Source organism: Protopterus annectens, chromosome 13.part0 (assembly GCF_019279795.1).
Source record: "Protopterus annectens isolate FY-2018-M chromosome 13.part0, PAN1.0, whole genome shotgun sequence".
In the NCBI taxonomy this organism is placed as follows: domain Eukaryota; kingdom Metazoa; phylum Chordata; order Ceratodontiformes; family Protopteridae; genus Protopterus; species Protopterus annectens.
Genome location: NC_056747.1, coordinates 763,329,532 through 763,350,106, shown reverse-complemented (window position 1 = coordinate 763,350,106; position 20,575 = coordinate 763,329,532). Strand labels below are relative to the sequence as shown.

The 20,575-nt window shown below is 40.0% G+C and overlaps 1 protein-coding gene across 3 annotated transcripts in view; it reads left to right on the top strand.

The window, feature by feature from the left end:
• Positions 1-17,836, top strand: part of SSH2 (slingshot protein phosphatase 2) — a 1,225,984-nt gene extending 1,208,148 nt beyond the window's left edge. For all 3 annotated transcript variants that reach the window (XM_044054469.1, XM_044054467.1, XM_044054468.1), the window contains 2 exons: positions 1,505-2,318; positions 15,399-17,836. In XM_044054469.1, coding sequence (XP_043910404.1) covers positions 1,505-2,318; positions 15,399-17,471 — 2,887 coding nt within the window. In that variant the 3' untranslated portion in view covers positions 17,472-17,836. The remainder of the gene's footprint in view (positions 1-1,504; positions 2,319-15,398) is intronic.
• Positions 17,837-20,575: the final 2,739 nt, after the last annotated feature.

Here is a 20,575-nt window from a genome sequence, read left to right as displayed (position 1 = left end):
ACTTAAGTGTGATACCTGGGTTATATTCTGCCTTCTTCAGACTGAATGATGTGTGCTACTACAGAGCTCTGCTAGTTCAGTGTTAGTATCTGTCAAGAAAGAGACAGGTTTTCCCTTTCTTGCATAACACCCGTCTTTTGATGCAGTAGTGTTCGAGTATGTTATTGTCACTTATGTAAAATGCTTGTTATAAATTAGGAGAACTGTAATTATCATCTTGCGGTATGGTTGTGGTAATTTTTTTGCATAATCTGAAAAAAAAAAAACATAAGCAAGGTCCTCAAATATTTAGGAAAATTTGTTCTTTTATCACAGTACCACAAAATCAAATTAGTTGAGCCCCTTATCCATCCACCCCTTTTCTTTCCAGTAATCTGCTTATTTAGTGTCACGTAAACTGCTAAGTATACCCAAAAAATCCATCCTCAGCCATTAGTAATTGCAGTCTGGAAGCAATAGTCAGCAAATATTTTGCAGCCTTACCCCTTCACCTGCCCTTATTCAGTCTGAAAAGGAAAGCTAAGATCCGATTTGCAGACCAAAAATTGTAGTTTACTACATTGACTAATAGCATCTTGGCTCTCCTCTTGCTGAGGTCCATGAGCCAGACTGTAACTTGAAATAATTGCTGTTTCCCTGTGGGTAACAGTTCTCTATTTATTGTGCGATCACCTTCTTAATCCACTTTATGGTGGTGAGAGAACCAGATTGTATGGCTCCCTATTGAAATGTCAGTACTCAACATGCCGAGTGCTGACAAGCTGGGGAAAAAAAGACCGAAAACACAGAAGAGCAAATCTAGAAAATTGCTCTTCTCCTTAAAACTTCTTTTTGCAGGGGAGGCAAGCCCCACTGCATCCCCTCCCTAACTTATACCAACACCGAGATCATCATACCTCGAAGGAAAGGGAATATTCCAAGAAATGGGATCTTGGACTTGGTATACGTAAGGCAGATCTTTTCTGGACTCACTGTAGCAGGTCCCAACTTTTCAAATAGTTACCAGATAGTATCCTAGTACTGAAAGATTTATAGAAAAACGTATCCTGGGGAGGGCACCTGTCTATCACTACATGCACACCTTTCCTGTTAAATCTGGGAATGAGAAGAGGGACAGTGAAAAAGATTTTTTTTTTCCCCACAGTGTTGCATATATGGAACAGGAGCAGTGAATTCAGATACATTGACAAAAAACAGAACTGCAGGGGACAAGGGAGTAAGGGAATGCAGGCAATTGATTTCTTAGAATCAGGAGCTTCTTTATTAGGCAAGGAAGTAGGCAGTCTGGGAAGGGAAAGTAATCCTTTTTCTAACCAAGATTATTGTCCTCCTCCATTCTCCATTACAGAACACTAGTCAAAATTATATTTGTAAATGGAAGAACCTGCCCCATCCCAGCATCTTTTTGATTGTGTGTTATAAAATGTATTTCTTCACAGTTAGGACATTTCTTTTTTGAAAACAGTACAGTAACCATTTGATTTTCATGTTTTTTTCAATGTAGCAAACAAAGGCACAATAAGCTGTGGAGGTCTCATTCTGATGGTGACCTGTCAGACCATCGTGAGCCAATCTCAAAGCCTGAAGCAGATCCAAACAAGCATGATGGTCCTTGCTCTGCATCCATTCTGTCAGCTAAGAGTCCCCAGGATGCTGTATTTTCCTGCCTCACTCATGGCCTTCATGCAGATCCATCAGAGAATGGAGCAGAACTTGAAATCTCATTGAATCACTTTGATTACAGCTGTGCATCTTGTGACTGTCAGACTGAGGAGGAGGTGGAGGAATGGACTAGGAGTGCCATCAGTGGATGTCCTGCAGACCTGTCCTTGCATAATTATCAGCTTGCTCCCTGTAGTGATAACATTGAACAGGATTTTGATAATTCCTTACAGTCTGAGAGCCCTTCAGAAGGAACTAAAGATTTACATGATTTGAAGTTAGAGGACTTGGGAAATGATGCTCTTGGGCCTGAAAGGGACTGTGTGACGTCAGAACCCATTAAAGGGGACCATCCTGGATTATCTCCAACACCCTTAAGCTTACAGTCTGACACTCCTGCTGAAACTTCTTGCCTGAGTACGGACCGTATTGATTTCTTTAGTGCCCGGGAAAAGTTTGTAGAACTTTCTGAGGAGAGCAGGACCCGTGCCTTCTCTTACACACGAACAGAGGAACAGAGTACTGGGAAAATGGCATCTTTGAAAGTAATGGACACAGAAGTCTGTTCACTGGAACTGAATTCTGGAAATCATAGGCATAATTCAGAGGAAGAGTCCCAGAAGGAGTCCAGGGATTTGTCTTCTGACGAAGAAAAGGTATGATTTATGTGTTTGCATTTTAGCATGCTAGGGGGTTGTATGATTACTTTCATTGTTTTCTTGAAGATGAGCCACTCAGTCCGCTTACTGATACTTTGTTTAATAGGCAGTCTAGCTTAGCAGTTAAGGCGGTAAGCTGTAAACCAAATATTTTGTGGCTCTGGGTTTCAGTCCTTTGAGCTATATCTGCTTATCTCTAAATTCAAGGAAGCTGTTGTGCATGACCCTAAACTGCTAAATCACTCAGTGAAGACTGATAGTTGTAGCAACAGATCCACACCCTAGTATGCAATCTCCCATCCAAAAAAAAACAGGTGGAGAATGATGTCTTTGTAACAATTATAAGTATTTTTTTCTGGGTTTTTTTTTTTCTTTTGCTTCTTATTGCTTGTCTGTCTCCTTACTTCATCACCAGTTTGCTCCCACTCCCCCCCCCCCCTTCCTGACATTGTTATGGACACTTGATGTTTGAGAGGAGGAGGTAATGGCAGGAGCCCATGCTAGAAACAGTAGTCATTGCAGAAAGCTAGGTGCTACACATTACAGCTGTCGCAGCTAAGTAATCACCATTACCTCTAGTCATATGCATTGATTTGGTTTGCAAAGTAAAATTACAATAGTAAAAAAAGTTGCTTGTCCCTAAAAGTGGGTATGTGCTCACTGAGAAGATGGAAGAAAGAAATGTTTGTGCATATGAGGTGTGGCTGTGGGAACTACATAACATTTGCATGCCAGTATTGAAGGTTAAAACATGTTGGTTATAAACAATACAGAGTACTCTCAAGGGGAAAAAAAGTTTAACACAGTTTTTCAGTACCGCACCTCAAAGTCAAAGTAAACTATTCTCATACAGATCAACACAGAGGAAAATGTGAGTATCACTGCACAAAATTTCGATACTCAGGTTTGTACATTAGAATGACAGTTTACAGAAGGAAGATAGATTAAATTAATAAAAAGAAGTTAAATAGTAAAAGTAAAAATCAAGATACTAAAAATATAGTAAAAAATTTAAAGCTTTTTACAGCAGAAACAAAACAAATACAGCAACATCAGGAACAGACTAGGTAGAAATATAAGGATATATAAAAAACAGAACTATAAATAAATTAAAGAGGCACACATCTCAAACTTACTCACCATCAATATATGCCATAAACTTAGTTTGCAGTTTTTCACAGTGCAGACAGAGATATATAAAATGAGCTATGCAGAGAGTTATGTAAATAACAGACATATTGCAAATAAATAATGTTTTATCCATTTAGCAGGTTAGGCTATGGATTTGTTGTTCAGCAGTCTGATAAAGTGTGGGGAAGAAGCTGTTACGGAATCTGGATGTCCTGCATCTAATGCTTCTGTAGGACTTCGTTATTGGCAGGAGTTTGAACAGTCCATAAGCCGGATGGTGTATATCGCTCAGTAGTTTTTGGACTCTACCATAGTATCGGTTTGAATATATGTCCTGTAGGGATTGAAGGTTGGAGCCAGTGATTTTTATGGCCTGTTTAATGATCTTATCCACCTCTTTGAATTTTCATTGTTATCTACTACAGTGTTCCAAGATGTACTTGTGAATTTCAGCTACGTTACAGGCATGGACTAAAAACGAAGCCAGACCTGCAGTTAGTCAGGCTTTGAATGACATCTTAGTTAATCCAGTGGTGCATTTTTATTCATTGTGATGCAAACAGTAACAGCAGCTATTCAGGAGATGGCAAGACTGATGCTAATAAGATGATTCCATTGCGTGTCTGGAACGTGTAATATGATGCACAGTCACTTTGTCTGTCTCTGTCTGTCAGACACACACACACACATACATACACACACACACACACACACACACACACACACACACACACACACACACACACCAGTCTACCACATTTTTGAAGAGGAAAATGATACTTACACAGTTCTGATAGAATGTTATACAAAAGATATGTAACCACTCAAACACAAGCACACACACGTGTGTGTGTGTGTGTGTGTGTGTGTGTGTGTGTGTGTGTGTGTGTGTGTGTGTGTGTGTGTGTGTGTTTGTTGCCAATTGTTTGGCAAAAAGCATGAAACAAAAAGGATGTTGCAGATTATTCTAGCACACAGACTTATTTGTAGGTTCTTCTTAACACACAAGGTTTGTGTTACATATTAGCTGTTTTTGAGAGCTGGGTGTCAACATTTACAAATTTGTAATGTAAAAGCCATATAAAAAACTTATAATTTATAAAATTAAAATATTACAATAATCCTCAGGAAATTATGGCAGCAAACTGCAGGGTAATTCTCCTCCTACAAACCCATGTCATGGTTGTCACAGTGCCATTTTTTATAATGTACCTAATAAAAAAGCAAGTGTGCTACTGTTTTCACAAATAGGCTCAAGAATATTTGCTTTTAAGTGCCCACACTGTTTCCTCTAGACTCGCCCCTTCACTATTATTTTGTTCTAGTGTCCCAGACCATGATGACATTGACAGTTTAGTTTCTTACCTAATTTCTGTGTCATGCTTTCCAGTCAGTTTGCTCTGTTCTGATGTATCAGTTGCGCTTATAATCAATTTTGCTTGCTTAGTCCTTTACTTTCTCTTCTTGTTTTGCTATTGAAGAGTGTATCTTTTTTTTACCTGCCTTATTATTTATAATACATTTCCTAGTGTGCATGGCTACAAAATTGTAATGGTGTCCTTTTTTCGCCTTCACCAGAATAAATACAGTTGGCATCCACTGTGCTTGGAGTGGTTAAATGCTGTGCTAAAATTTAAAATTATCATTTTTCTGTAGTTCTGCTAAAGGTTTTGAAGTGTTGATGAAATATACTTTCCCCAAATGCGTAGAATTGTTCTGTCCTCCTAGATAAATAATTCTTGACTTTATTTTAGGCCTATTTATTGTAGGGACATATTGTTTTCATTGTCAAGGCTGGAAGTACATTTATTGTATTTGGGGAAAGAGTACATTATTCTGCCACATTTTGCTTTTACAATTCTCAACTGTCAGGCTCCTGTGATAATGTTTGTGCTCGTCTCGTGACGTGAGAACATGAGGAATGTTTTTGTTATTAGTTTCTTCTTTTGAGTCAAAATTTGCTTTGCATAATTCAGTTGCTTCTATGTCTCTAATGGCTACCCACAGTTTGAAATACGTGTAAGCCCTAGGGATGCCACTTTCAGAGCTGTTGCCACTGAATCTGCTATGAGGACATTTGCGTGGTTGTGTTCTCAAAACCTTTAAGGTGTCCTAAAGGAAGTTTTTGAGTTTTTCCTTGGATAGAGAGCTAGTTTGGGCCTCCTACTGCAGAGGTCCTTGTAAAGTGTGATGAGAGAGGTATGCTGATTCATGGGATCTCAGTTATTCAGCTTTCCTTCTCCAAGTTGGCCAAGGGATTTAATGTTTCTTCCTGCTATCTTCTTTTAAAGGTAAAATAAACAGGTCCAGCAAGCTGCTGGTAAGCAGATATTTAAAACCAATGACTATGAGTTACCAAGAAGTAGGAGACCCTCCTCCCCCAAAACTATTGACAGTCTGTACGAGTATTTACAAGACTTCCCCCTGGCAAACCCTAAATCCATCAAGGTTACTTTTGGCTGGGGAATTCCTCCACCTTTTTTCTAGGCATTCCCCTGGAAGCCTGATTGTTTCTGTAGGGACATTGACTCCTTTAAGTGTCTGTACAAGAACGCAGCTGCTGACCTAACTGTGGTATTCAGAACACAAGGCATCTTCAGAGCCTTCAACCAAGAATCTCATCCTCGGTGAGATGAAAAGCCAAATACTTGACTGACTGGAGAAGGTTACACCTTTGCCTCTCTAACTATAAATTGCTAGACACACATGGTCAAGTTGCAGAGGTCTCTCCTGTCCTATATTAAGGAAGAGGTAGAAGAGATAGATGACAGTTCATGAGAAAGAAAATGCTGGAAGTTTGCAACCTCTCTTCTCAGGTTGGCAAGCCCTGTATCAAATGTGGCTTTGATGCAGAGGATATCCTGTATGGCAGACGTTACAAGGGTCAGGAGAAAGCTATCAATCAGTGAAAAAGCTGTTTCACCCTTCCACCTCACTTTGTATAGAAGAAGTTACCCTACTAAAAGTGTTGCCCCTATCCCCAAGGGTAAAAGAAAAGGAATTGGCTTAAGGAAAAGAAAGGCCATGTCAGAAGTAAATGACAAGCTAAACAAAAGTAGAAGCCTGGAGCCCCCACGGCCAGAGATGCTTCTGAGGAGCAGCTGCGACTCAGTACAGCTCCTCCCTTCTCCTGTCCATCAACCCATAAGTTAAGCCTTCCACTCCTTCCCTTTCTATGACTTCTCAAAACATAGGGGTCATTTTAGATCAGTTCTGAAGGAGTGGGAAATAAAATTGCCCATGGTTCTTTGGTCCTAGAAAAAAAAGTGCAGGGGTACAGACCGGTACATACAAAAAATAATATTCTGTATCATTCCTTTAGTACACAGAGAGCAGAAGCATCTTATCAAGTTGTCAATTCCACAGTGTTTCTGTTAAGGGGTCATGACAAGGAAGTAGCAAGCAAAATGGAAGGTAAAAGGTTCTACTCAAGATTATTCCTGGTCCCAGGGAAAGATTGCTCTTTGACAGCAGTCTTAGATCAAGACTAAACAGATTTCTAAAAATTCAAAGAAAACTGCAGACTTGTCTCACACTTTGTGTAACTTTGGTAAAATAAAAAGAAAACCACAAGTGATAGTGGAACACTATATCACACAAAATGAACTTTAATCCACTGGTTTAGCGCTTTCAGCCCAAGAATTAGGCCTTCATCAGAACAAAGTGTTAAATTGTCTCTGGTCTTATACGCTTCCATTCCTCATGACGTGGGGTTAGAGTGGGTTGGGAATTTGTTAATCAACAGTGGAGAATATGAATTAGAAGAGTGCAGGTTCATGTTGGAATGTATGGATAATATTCTTTCATACAATTACTTCATGTTTGACAACGAACATTTTTTGCAAACGAAAGGGGTGGCGATGGGTGCCAGGATGGCTCCCAATTATGCCAACTTAGTTCTGGCTTACTGGGAAAACATTATGTCCAAGTTTACCAACAGACAGAAAATTGTGAGTTATTATCGTTTTATTGACTTTGTTTTTTATTTGGAGAGGCACACAAACTGAGCTCTTACAGTTCATTGTAGACATGAACAATAGCACCTCTTTTTTACATTTTACTGGCAGCTGGGATAATTGTAAGATATGTTTCTTAGATTTAGAAGTTATTAAAGAGGAAGGTAAAGATTTTTTGGGGTCCTGCATCAGTTATAAGAATGTGGCAAGCAATGGTCTTTTGAGTTACTCTAGTATGCATCTCACTTATGTGAAATATGACATTATAAAGGGGCAGTTAGTAAGGCTTAAGAGACTTACAAGCGATGAAGCACAGTTAGATTTGTTAGTGCAGGAATTGTATTCTAGATTTAAAAACAGAGTGTACCCTTCTAAAATGGTCCAAGACATTATTAGTACAAGTAAAAGGGAGGGGCTTAGTGGAAACAGACTAAACAAGAAGGATTGGGTAACGTCCATGTTGTTATCTTTTATCTTAGTAAAGAAATTAAAAACATAGTGTTCAACAACTGGAGAATATTAGTTTCAAATAGTGATCTTCAGATGGTAGTAGGAGAAGCCCCCATGTTTGTTAACACAAGAGGAAGGAGTTTCAAAGAAATGTTAGAAAGTGGACAAAGAAAAAAGCCTCAATGCAACATAGCTACTTTTAAATGTAAAAGTTGCAATTTTTGTAAATACATTTTAGAGGGAGCAGATTTTAATGTTGCAACTCAGAGCAAGATGTGGCACGTTCCAGGCATTTTTAATTGTAAATCTACATTTGTGGTAAAATGGCAAAATGCTCCACCTGTCCTTCATTCTATATTGGGAAAACCAATAGGCAACTTAAAAACAGAATGTATGAACACTATTATGCCATCAAAAAGAAAAATTTAGATAATGCTCTTTACAAACACACTTTAAACTGTGTGAGTAGCAATAACAGTGTTAAGTTTCTTTTTACAGTTATAGATCATGTTCCATCGGGCTTTAATGGAGACAGAGATGGGGAACTAGATTTTAGAGAGTTTAAATGGCAGGTTTTATTAGATGCATGCAGGGCACAAGGGCTTAACAATGGTGCCAACTATAAAGCTGTGTTGAAAAGAAAAGCTTATTACAACAAATGTAAGTAGTTTATATGTTTGTTAGTTTCCAGGATCCGTTGAACATTTCTATCTCCCCATAAGCCTGACTGGCTTAGTCTGCAAAGCTATGGAAAGGATCATCATGGACCTCATAAATAAAGATATTGGGGACCTACAGACACTGGATCCTACCCAGTTCGGCCTTGTTAAGGGCAGATCCTGCCTCTTAAACCTGGTTGATTTCTTTGAAACAGTCACCAAGGCCATTGACGAGGGGAAGGTGGTCCACACAGCCTACCTGGACCTCTCAAAAGCCTTCGATACAATACCCCACTCGGGCATTATAGATAAGCTCACCAGCTTAAATATAAACCCCTATGTCACTAGATGGGTTGCAAACTGGCTCAAGGACAGAACCCACATGGTTAGAATTGCTGGAGCCATGTCAGACTCCAAACCAGTTACAAGTGGCGTCCCACAAGGCTCAGTCCTGGGACCTCTCTTGTTCGGTATATATTTCCCGGAGGTACAGACCAACACGGAAGGACTGTGGCTGACTAAGTTCGCAGATGACTGCAAACTGGGCGCCATAATCGACTCTCCAGCCGACACAAGCATCCTCCAAAAGGGCCTCATAGAAACAGACAACTGGTGCCAGAGCCATGGCCTCAAGCTGAACGCCAAAAAGTGTATAGTCATCCCTTTTGGCAAAAACAAAGTGCCCACAAATTACCACATAGGTGGTAATCCATTAAGTACAGAAGAAGTAATTAGGGACCTGGGGACCCAAGTTGATAGCAATCTCTCATTTGACAACCACGTGGCCAAAGTGGTTAGAAAAACATTTTATATAGCCCACCTAATCATGAAGGGATTCACATCTAGATCAGGGGAGGTCATCGTGCCTCTTTACTCATCCCTCATCAGGCCCATAATTGAGTACAATGCCCCTTTCAGGATGTACCTTACCAGACACCTGCAGCAACTGGAAAGACCCCAAAAGTACCTCACCAAGAGGATCATAGGGCTCAAACAGATGCCATATGCTGCCCGATTAAAGAAACTCCAGCTCTACTCAGTGGCATACCGCCTGCTCAGAGGCGATCTGTGCCTGATGTATAAAGCCATGTCCAACCCTGAATTAATGAACATGCTGCACCTCAGAAAATCCAAATCCCATCGAGCTACGCGCTCGAGAGACTTGAACCTCAGCACTGAAATAAATAGGACATGCTGGAGGGACAGATTCATAACCCAAAGGCTCCCTTCACTCTGGAATAAAATCCCAGTCCAGGTTAGGCAGAGTCCCTCATTGACTCTCTTCAAGAGGAATCTTGATAAGTGGATGGGAGATCGTAGGTTTACCCCGGGTATCACTTCTGTGTCACTGTTAGACAGAGGCACAGTATACTAACCTCGAAAAAGGGCATAGCAAAATGAATTTAAAATGGGTGGCGAAAGCCAAACACACTCTGGCTAGGCTTATAAATGCCCTAGGGCAGATAGCCTAGCATGAACCTATGTATGCTTTATTTAAAATGCATTTTTATTTAAACGCATTTTAAACAGTTTTTACATTGTTTAAGTAAAATGAGATTTGATTGGTGTGATATGTATTAATGATGGTATAAAAATGAGACCGTTTTTTAACACTATGTTCTGATGAAGGCCTAATTCTTGGGCTGAAAGCGCTAAACCAGTGGATTAAAGTTCATTTTGTGTGATATAGTGCTCCATTATCACTTGTGGTTTTCTTTTTAGATTTCTAAAAATGTCATAGTTCAGTACTAACCTTGCAGTCCTTAACTGCATTTTTTTCTTCTCTCAGGCTTCTTTGACTAAATTTGGAACTCTGCAGATACCTGTAGCAGTGATGCACAAGGCAGTACCTGAGACTGGAAGCAGGGAAAGCAAGTTAACATTTTACTTCCTTGCCCATTGGTATATCTCCTACACGGAAAATGTTTACAAAGTGCTTAAACCAAAACTGCAACAATTCACAGGCAAGAAGCTAACCACTAACAGTGTACTTTTAAATGTTTCCCCATAGTATTGTGAAGTACTGGTCATTTTCAGTATTTACGAAGTGCCTCTGTTCAGTAATTGTGTACTGCAGGACCAAGGGCATTCAGGCCCTCTATCCAGGAAAAGATGCAGTGTGTCCTGCAGTTCACCTCAGGTTGCTCACAGGGTCGGGGGCTCTGTAGCTACATAATCACAGGTAACTCCATCTTAATAGGTATGCTTCCTGTGAGCCATTTTAGATATTACCAGTTAAAGGACCTTCTTTCCCACAGAGAAGGTGCAATTTCTGAATGTATATTTTAGATCCATACAGTAGCAGAATCAGATTATGGCCAGGGAATGTTTTAAGAGTGTGAATTACATGGCTTGTACAGTCTTGATGGTCCTCTTGACAAAATTTCAGATAAGAAACCTGCAGTGGTACATACTGAACATGCGGTATCGGCAGGTCCATTGTCTGCAGTATCCCATTCCACTTCTACCTTGTAACAAGTGCTTTCCTGGTAAGTTCAACAGGTGAATCTCAGTCAAGAGGTCTTTTCAGATAAGGCCCAGATACCCACACTTTGGTTTATAAGTTCATAGATGCTTACTAGGCTAACGATCACAAGGCTCTTTTTAAGCCTAGCCATGCATCCCAGATCTCTGACAAATTCTGTCTTAGATTCCTCAGACATAGCTTGGGGTCATCCTTAGGTAAACGTAAGATCTTAAGGGACCTGGAATAAAGCTCACAGGAAAAATATGACAACATCAAAAAGATGGAAGTCTGTAGTGTTAGCCCTAAAAGCATCCAGTCACATATAGCAACCGGAGACTCTGCATAGCCAAACAACACAACAGTCATTTAGTGACTCAGCAAGCGGAGGAAGCCTTCTGTTGCCTTTTTGTGCAGATTGGCTTAGTCACTAGTTCAAGAGTCAAATCTGACTGTCAAGGGGTCTTATATTCCCAGGAGAAAGTTCTGGCAGACCAGTCAAGCAGAAAAGAAGTAGACCCTCATGAATGAATTCTAAACAAGGCCATATTCCTTTGCATTGTCCATAGGTGGGGTTCACCAGAAATGGACCTTTGCTTTTCCAGAAAACAGGAAGATTTTGCACTGGGATACTAAGCTTGGGTACCAGGCAACAGATGCCTACTCAGTTGGTTGGACCAATCTGTTTCTTTATGCCTTTCCTCCCATCCCTCTTCTCCTCAAAAGCTACAAGAGGACACAGTAGGAATGCTTCTCATGGCATCTTCTTGCCTCAGGGCAGCATTAGTTTTCTGTCGTGAGCATGAAAAAGGGTACAGTCTGTACTGCTGCCTCAGTGTGTAAACCTGAATACCTTAACGCTGACAGCATGAATGATCCCCTTTAGGCACATGCTTACTGAGGACATGCTTACAATTATGAGGGAGTCAAGGAAACCAAATATAAGGAAGTCATACTTCACAAAATAGAAGATATTCTTTTTGTGCTGGAAAGATGGCCTGGACCCAACAGTCTGCAGTGCCAGTGGTCCTCAAATACCTGCTGGACTTTTACAAATGAAGGTTGTTTTATTTTATGCTTTATTGAAAGTGTGTGTATATGCTATCTCTTCCCCTCTTGTCTAAACCTACAAGGTGCCCCTTACAGGTTTAGTTAATACTTGAAGAGGAAGCCTTGAGAGTTGTTATGGTTGAGCTGTCATCCCTTTATGACATTTTGACACTTGGATGGCTAGTATTCTTGACTTCTGCTAGACCCCTGCTACCTCAGGAGCAAGAAAGAATTAAAGATGGCATGGAAAAATGTCTCTCCTATACTATAGGGTGTCTGCCTGGCTGCGGGGGGGGGGGGGGGTGTAAAGCTCTGGACGTTAGTCTGGATGCTGGGCTTTCTGTGGTGTTAGTCACAATAGTTGGCACTAATTCAATAGTGAGTGTGCACAAGCATCAAGTTTTGGTAAGTTCCTACACAACTAAGCTTCATGGTGTCACTAAGTAAAGGTAGTCCCAATATCAACCCTCTAATTACAGGCCTATTAGGTTTCTCTAGTATTATTTGAAGACTGTAGAGCATGTTATAGTGCAAGTAATAAGTAGTAATATAGATGAACTTATATCCCTAGTTACATACCAATTCAGCTTCTTAAAAGGCAGATCATGCCTACTCCATGTAGTTGAGTTCTTCAAAAGGGGTACTTTGGCCATGGATAAAGCACGTACAGTCCACACTGCTTACTTTCACCTTGTCAAGGCCTTGGGCACTGTCCCCCATGCTGGGATTATTGACACTCCGTTGACTCAGCTTTAGCTTGTATGCAGTTTACTGAATAGCTAATTGGATGTTTGTTATGACCTGTACTAATAAGGTTGGGAATATTTGCTCTAAACAGAAAAAATTGGGAATATTTGCTCTAAACAGAAAAACATCACCAGTGGTGTCCCATAGGAAGCACTATCTTGGCCCACTATTTACATCTCTGACATGAAAGCTGATGTCAAGGGATTATGGCTAACCAAATTTGCTAATTGCAAACTGGAGACTGTTATCAATTTTTTTCTATTGAATACATTCTGTAGCAAGGGCTGGATCAAATGGTTGGTGTGGTAGTCTTGGGCTTTCCCTTAACAAATGCCTAGAAAAGAACCGTGGTTTAATTTTGTAAATTAAGCATCACCACCACATACCATATAGATATCATGCCTCTTAAATTAGTCCGTCATCAGGAGCTTGTTAAACTCTCCTTTGACTACTGTTTGCCTGTTGTCGTCAGAAAATTCTGCCTGCAGATTATTTAGTTATTTAACATTTGTTTGCTGGGAAAGTCCGACTTGGAACGAAGTCAATTTTCAGGAGAGGCCTGGGGAGAAATGCTCCAGATGCATGTCTTTGAAACTTGGGAGGAAACCGGAGCACCCAGAGAAAACCCACATGAACGCAGGGAGGACATGCAGACTCCGCACAGAAGGCACCCCAGCCAAGAATCAAACCGGAGAACCTCTTGCTGCGAGGCAACAATGCTACCGCTGCACCACTGCGCTGTCCAGATCTCATCTTTTGTGTTATCTCCTCAAGTCACAAGTCCAAAGAAGTTATAGTCCCACTTTTATTTCTTTCAATTTAGTCCTCTCATTGAATATAAATACCTCCTTCAGTGTATACCTTGTTGAGTACCTAAACCAACTCATAAGCCATGACAAAATTTTCCCAATGTTATACAACAGCACGCTTTTCATCCTAATTTCTCTTTAGTGCGACATGCAGTAGTCTGATAGCAAGAATGTGCATGCTTCTGTGTTCATTATCCATGCCCAAGATAACTGGTTACTATATCCTTCAGTCTTTGCTGAACAGACAAGCCTGCATTCCCTTCTCAGGGCTGAGAAGAGAAAGAAAGAGTTGCCAAATGATATGCCTTTTCTTCCCCAGTTGATGCTGTGGCAGTTTGGTCACACATATGAGCTTAAATTGCCAGCATCACACACAGCAGACCTTTTTATATTGTGTTTATCACTTTTAATCCATAATATAGACAGCTGCTAGCATTTAAAACTAGTAGTGAAATTGTTGTATTTGAATTTGTACAAAAAAGGTGTCAGTGCCATTCTAGATTTGCAATGAATTTTCTGTTTTTTTTTTTTTTTTTTTTTTTTTTACTGTATTGGTACATAGTTTGTTTTAATTGATGATTGTACTTGAGTACAGTTAAGCATTCATTATTAAATCTGTAGCTACTGTTAAGTATTGGGGACCGTGCCATATTTGGTCATGGTTGGTGACTAACAAACCATTAAATGTGCCTGTTGCACTGAATGTTATGTAGGTTAACAGCTAGTGGAATATGCATATTACTGCATCTGCATTGTCTGGATTCCATGGGTAAAGGCATAGTTATTTTTTTTAGGATGTAAGAAGTTATTTTCTGAACGATGTACACTTTAGGTAGGCTTTCTGTTTTAATAATGCCCTCAGACAAGCCATCTAATGTACCACTCCTCTTCTTTTCCACCGTCACCTCTGTCATGCCATCATAACATTTCATGGTAATATGTTCTGCACTTCCTGTTCTAAAGTCCCTTCTCCTTTCTTCCTTGGGGTCCTGTAATTTCAGTGATACCCACCCTTTGCTGGAAGGGAGGGTTAATGAGTCCAGTACTTCTTGATGTCAGTAGTCCTATACACCACTTCTTTGATAACCTAATGTGCCTAGACGTTTCTGTTTCCCTGAATACCATTAGTTTATTTAAAAGCCTGTTCTTGATCGTAGTAGCCCACCCTCCTTTCTCAGCATATTTCAGTGTATTTCCAGCATCCACAAATGCCTATAACACTGCCGTTCAAAATTAGCTAAAAGAAGTCTCTTCATACTTTATTCTGTGTCCTGCTGAATTCTGACTAGGAACATTCCTGTTCTAAAATTACCAGTAAATTAAAGCAAGTAATTCATCCATTGATTACTGTTCTATTTTTTAAAGATAATGTTGAGCAGTTTGGAAGTGTGGCTATTAAAGTATGAAAACCCCAACATATATGTTGCCTTGTTGAAGTTGGACAATAAGATGGGTGAAAATAAACCTTGGTAGTATGAGTTTCTTTTTTTTTTTTTTCATAGCAAGGAAAAGTATTGGGCAGTAGTGATGGGACATTTGTTAAGTGTCATCCTTATCCATTTCTATGGTCTTTCCCTGGGGGTTGAGTGATGATGCTAATGTTTCACTAGTTATGCTACAATGGATGTTTCTGTACTTGCATTTGTTACAGTAGATGTGATTAGCAAGATGAACCCCAGTTGTAGTGTTTGGTCATTTCAGGATGTTGCTGTTTTCAGATTTAGATCTTTGGCGAGACCTGATATTAAGGGCCTCTTTCTTTGTAGAATCCAGTTTCCTACACTGATGAATTTCTTTTGCTTTTTTTCTAGGAGATCTCTGAACCTTCCAGTGGTAAGATGTGTCGCCTCACCAGATCCCAGTCTGAGAGTGTGTCTGTGAAAGAAATTGTAACAGAAATCGAATCCATCAATCAAGGGACAGGACTGTGCCAACAAAAAACAGAAACTTCCAGTCAGTTGGTGACGCCAAAGAGAAATACAATCCACGAACTGCAGGCTGAGCTGGTTTCAGCTACAGAGGTCAAAACTGGAAAACCTGAACCAAGCAGAGAGTGTAGCTCTGCAGGTTTGATAGAAATAATTCAGGACTCTGCAAAACAAAAGCTTTTTACATCTCAGCAGGTTCCTGCTGAGGTGGAAGAGTCTGCAGATGCTGCTGTAGCTGAAGAGACGTTTCAGCATTGCACCGAGTTAAAGGTTGAGCCCAAGAGAGTTTCAGTAAAACGTGCAACAAAAGAGTTTGAGGAACGCATGCGATTAGAACAAGAGCAGCAGAATGTGCTGCATTCATGTGCACTGCCAAGCCGTAGAAATTCCAGAAATGAAAGCAGTGCTGCCTCAGAGCCATGTCCAAAGGGAAAGGCTGAAGACAGCCCCTCTGAGTCACCAGATACTACAAAGGAATCTGAAAAGGAAAAGATTGTCAAAATTAAAAGTTTAGGGCCAAAGGCCAAAGTACCTCATAGTGCAGAAGCTGCTACAGATGCACAATTATCGCCAAGTGAACTCCATCCTGTACAATCGAAAAATGAGCATTTGAACACAGTACTTGAAGCAAGGCAGGGAACAAAGGTTGAACACAGAACTGTCCATTCATTTGAGGCACCGGAGAAGCTAGTTTTGCAGTCCCCCCTTCCAAAGAAGATAGAAATTATTGAATATACCGTGAAGAAAAATGAGCCTGACCTTCAGGAAAGCAGAAGTGATCCTTGTGTACTAGAGTACAGAAGTGAAGAAAAAAACCCAGGGAAACTAAAGGCTGAGGGCATAGTTAAAGCAGTACCCATCACTGTGGACAGTGAAGTTGCTGAGACTCCCAATATGTTGTCCTTGGGGCTGCCACTAAAAGAAGGGACACAGGCAACAACTTTGTCACGCAGCAGTCCTGAGGAAGAAACTGAATGCAGGTCAAGTAATGCTGAATTCACTCCAGTCATTTGTCATGCTGCAAACGCACCTTTTCAACTGCCAGATTACTTTGGTCCAAAGTATGCAATCCATTTGACTGGTGTCACAGAACTGTCCAGTGAAACAGATGAACTAGCATTCCCAAGATCTGAAGACAGCAGCCACATTTCCTTTGGGGGCAGTAATGACATGCTGCAAAGAGCAGGAGACAGTGGGACAGCCCAACTGAGCACTGAAGACCTGTGTTTGATAGACAAGCTGAGTGAACGCATAAGGGAGCTTCATGAGGTCCTGGATTTATCCATTGGCTCTTGTGGTCTGCCACACAGTTCAAGCACTGATAGTGTAAAAGACTTAGCAAGCACTCCTGGTATGGTAAAACAACGTGCAAAAGAAATTGAGGCACGGATAAGGCAAGCAGGGCTTACAACTCCTTCACAGATGAAGAGGTCAGCCTCATTAGCAAAACTGGGCTGTCTGGAGCTTTCCACAGATGACCTGTCTGAAAGAGAATCTGTGTGTTCTGAAAGCAATCAGACATGTTCTGATGTTCTTCAGAACAGCAGGAGACTTAGTCAAGACAGGTCTGAGGTGAGGGGAGAGTGGGGTTATGAAGATCACTCTAAAAAGCTGTGTTTCTGTGTTCCAGTCTCCCAGGAAGAACCTGCTCCTACTGCTTGTTTTGTGGAACAGATTAGGACAGCAGAGTGTGTCGTGGAAAGCAAACCTGTAGAAAAACCACTGGTGCAATATGCCAAAGAATTTGCATCAACCCAAGAAGACTCCTTTCAAAACAGAGACTCCGAGTTAATCATTTCTGAAGATAACTGTATTCATTTGTGTACAGCAAATCAGAACAGTTCAGATGTGGAAACATCACACAAGCAGCAGCATGGTAGAAGTCATCCAGTAAGGAGACTGAGAAAAACTAATGAGAAAAAGCGGACAGCCAATCCTTTGTACAACACCATGTGACCCGTAGCCTTCTCTGTGTGACTGTGTAGCCCTTGTTAAGGGTGGGTGTAATATCTGAAGAACATGCACTTTATTATTTTATTTTATATATTTTTGTCATATTTTTCTGTTCTGAATGCATGTGGGGTTTGGGGACTGTGTTCCTGTGTGCGACTCAGACTGAAAGACAAGTTTATAACAAAACAGAAAATTGAAAAAAAAAATTAAAAACATTCAAAGCAACCTCAAAGCCTTCTTTTAAAACAACACTGTGCAGAATTACTGTCACTAGTCTGTGATCTGAACTGGAACTGGGTGTTCATTTTTTAGGTGAATAAATCTGAAGTTTTCTTTTAGATAAATTGACATAGTATGTTTAAAAGACATTCATGGTATGGCATGAATTAATGTGTGAGCGAATGTTGCACTGTTTTTGCTTTACCGATAGATCAAGTCATATTGGGTTTTATGCAGTTCTTACAGTAAATGTTGTGCACACGCTCTTACGAGCTTTATGACTGGCACTGTTCAGTTCTCTGTGTTATGACAGAAGTAACTTGCATTCCTTACACATAACCAGGAGTATTTTTATATATGTCTTTAAAGTACACCATTGTTGCTACACATGGTTTAGCATTACTACGTGCATTCTAGCCATTGCCACATTCTGGGTCATGTAGAGTAATGAATCTTGTTTGTGCCGCATGGAGCTTACTGGAACTCTGTAGAGCCAATAGATAGCTTATTTTTAGTTGTTTCCACTGAAAAAGAGTTGTGATACAATGACTGTTTAATCTCCCATACAATACACTTTCATACCACTTGTCTTATTCATAGGAAGTGTTTTTTAGTAACTGTAACATAAACACTGATCATTCTTAAAAGTAGACAAACCTGCGGTGGTGGTGCTGCGGTAGCATTGTTGCCTCACAGTAAGACGCTGTCCGGTTCGATTCTCAGCTAGAGCGTCTTCTGCGTGGAGACATGCGTGAATGGGCGTACCTTCGTTGAAGGTTGTGCGTCAGGCCTGGCAAGCCGGTACGTAAAAATCAACTGCCAATCATTAGCGGACTGGCGACCCCTAACCGGGAAAAGCCGAAAGACACAAATTCTTAAAAGTAGACCACTGTTCATAAAATGTGGCTTACAGCACAGGCCCAATTTTACAATGATCAGATATCCTTCTGCCCAAGGCCAGCTCTTGGTCACGTACAGAAGCTCTACTAACTTCAGCGTGTTCTGTACAATTAGCCCTTCTCAATAATTCAAAACTGCAGTCAAGCAAAAAATGTCATCAGTTTATTCTTTTTGTCCAAAGTAGTCAGTTTGATACATTACTGTGTGTGTATCAATATCTGTACCTATCTATATCCATATATGTGGGTCTCCTTACGTGAACTGAATTTACACTTACCCGAAATGCAGCTTACCGAGACGACGACACCAAAATTGCAGTAAACCGAATCATCACATTACCAAAGTTTCTTACAGGGAAAGAAGTCACTTGGCCAACATTTAACAAACTAACACACTGAAGTATGCCAAACCCACCCAGGTTGGGGGGGTAAACCCCCCTGCACCCCCCCACACTTACCCAATGAAATATACCAACTCCGGGATCACACTACAGTGGGGAAAAGGGTAAATTTCCCCATGTTGGCCAAGTGTCTCCATTCCTTGAAAAAAAAATGGTAATGTTCAGGTTCGGTTTATTGAAACTTCGGTGTTGTCGTCTCCGGAATATGCAATTCAGGTAAGTGTAAATTTGGCCTACCAAAGTAGATCCCTATATATACATACATACATAAATGTATTTATATATATATATATATATATATATATATATATATATCTATATATACACACACACACACATATATATATATATATATATATATATATATATATATATATATATATATATATATATATATATATATAAAGGGGAACTTTTTTTTTTTTTTTGCTGAGGGGGCTGCAGGCAAGCCCCCTACATGTCCCATATTACTTGTGCAAACTTCGAGGTTGTACAACTGTGGGGAAAAGGGTGAACTCCATTAACCCCATTGTCAAACATGCTCACTGTAACTCCTATCCCACACGTTTGACAATCAGCAAATCAGGGGAAACATTAACCCCATTCACACGTCTTCAAAACAACCATTCCGTCACTGTAACTGCAAATATATATATGTATATATATATATATATATATATATATATATATATATATATATATATATATATAAAATATAGAGAGAGAGAGCTACACATATTGATATACGTGTGTATTTGTATTTATATATGTGTAATGTACCCACACACACATGTATACCAATTGAAAATAGCTGTATTTAAAATTTAAGAGAATTGTTATTGTTTTACAATGAATTATTCCCTCATTGAAGTAATTAACAAATGGTCCTGTTGGAGAGTTTGGACGTACAGATGTACTCTTGTTATTTTTATGTTTCTAATTCTGAATGCTGCAAAACTGTAATAAGATTTCAAAACTAAACACATTGAAAGTTTTAAAGCTACTTCGTTCCAACAAAGCATCATAACTTAAAAGAAAGAAGTTAATAGCGAAGAAGAAGAAGAAAAAAAAAGAAAAGCAGGTAAAGGTAGTAAGAAGCCGGTCCTACCACTGTGGCAGGTAAGACAAATGAGCACACAGAAAAACCTAATAAAAAGGACGGGAATAGAAAGAGAAAGTAAGAAAGTACCATCCACTTATGGCCTAAGTTGGTAGCACAATTATGAGCAGTCCTACTACAGGTGAAATTTAACTTATGAGGAAGATAGAAGTTGGACCTTCCTCAGCATTAGTGCAGGATAAAAAAAGTCCTTATTTACTAAAGTAGGTATTGGTCAAACTTGTATTCCAAGGGGAATACACCATTTTTCATATTTATTTTATCACAAACAATCTGTGAGGAAAAGAAAATTCCAAAATAGATTTATATAGCAGATGTGCCATTATCAGTACCTTTACTGAGACTTTCATTGATAAACAAGTCTGAGTAGGTACAAGCAGCAGTCTAGCCACTGATTTCTGCATTGCTGCCACTTTGTGGGAAATACTTCTGTGCATAGGTTGCACAGGCCCAACCCCCACCCCTCCC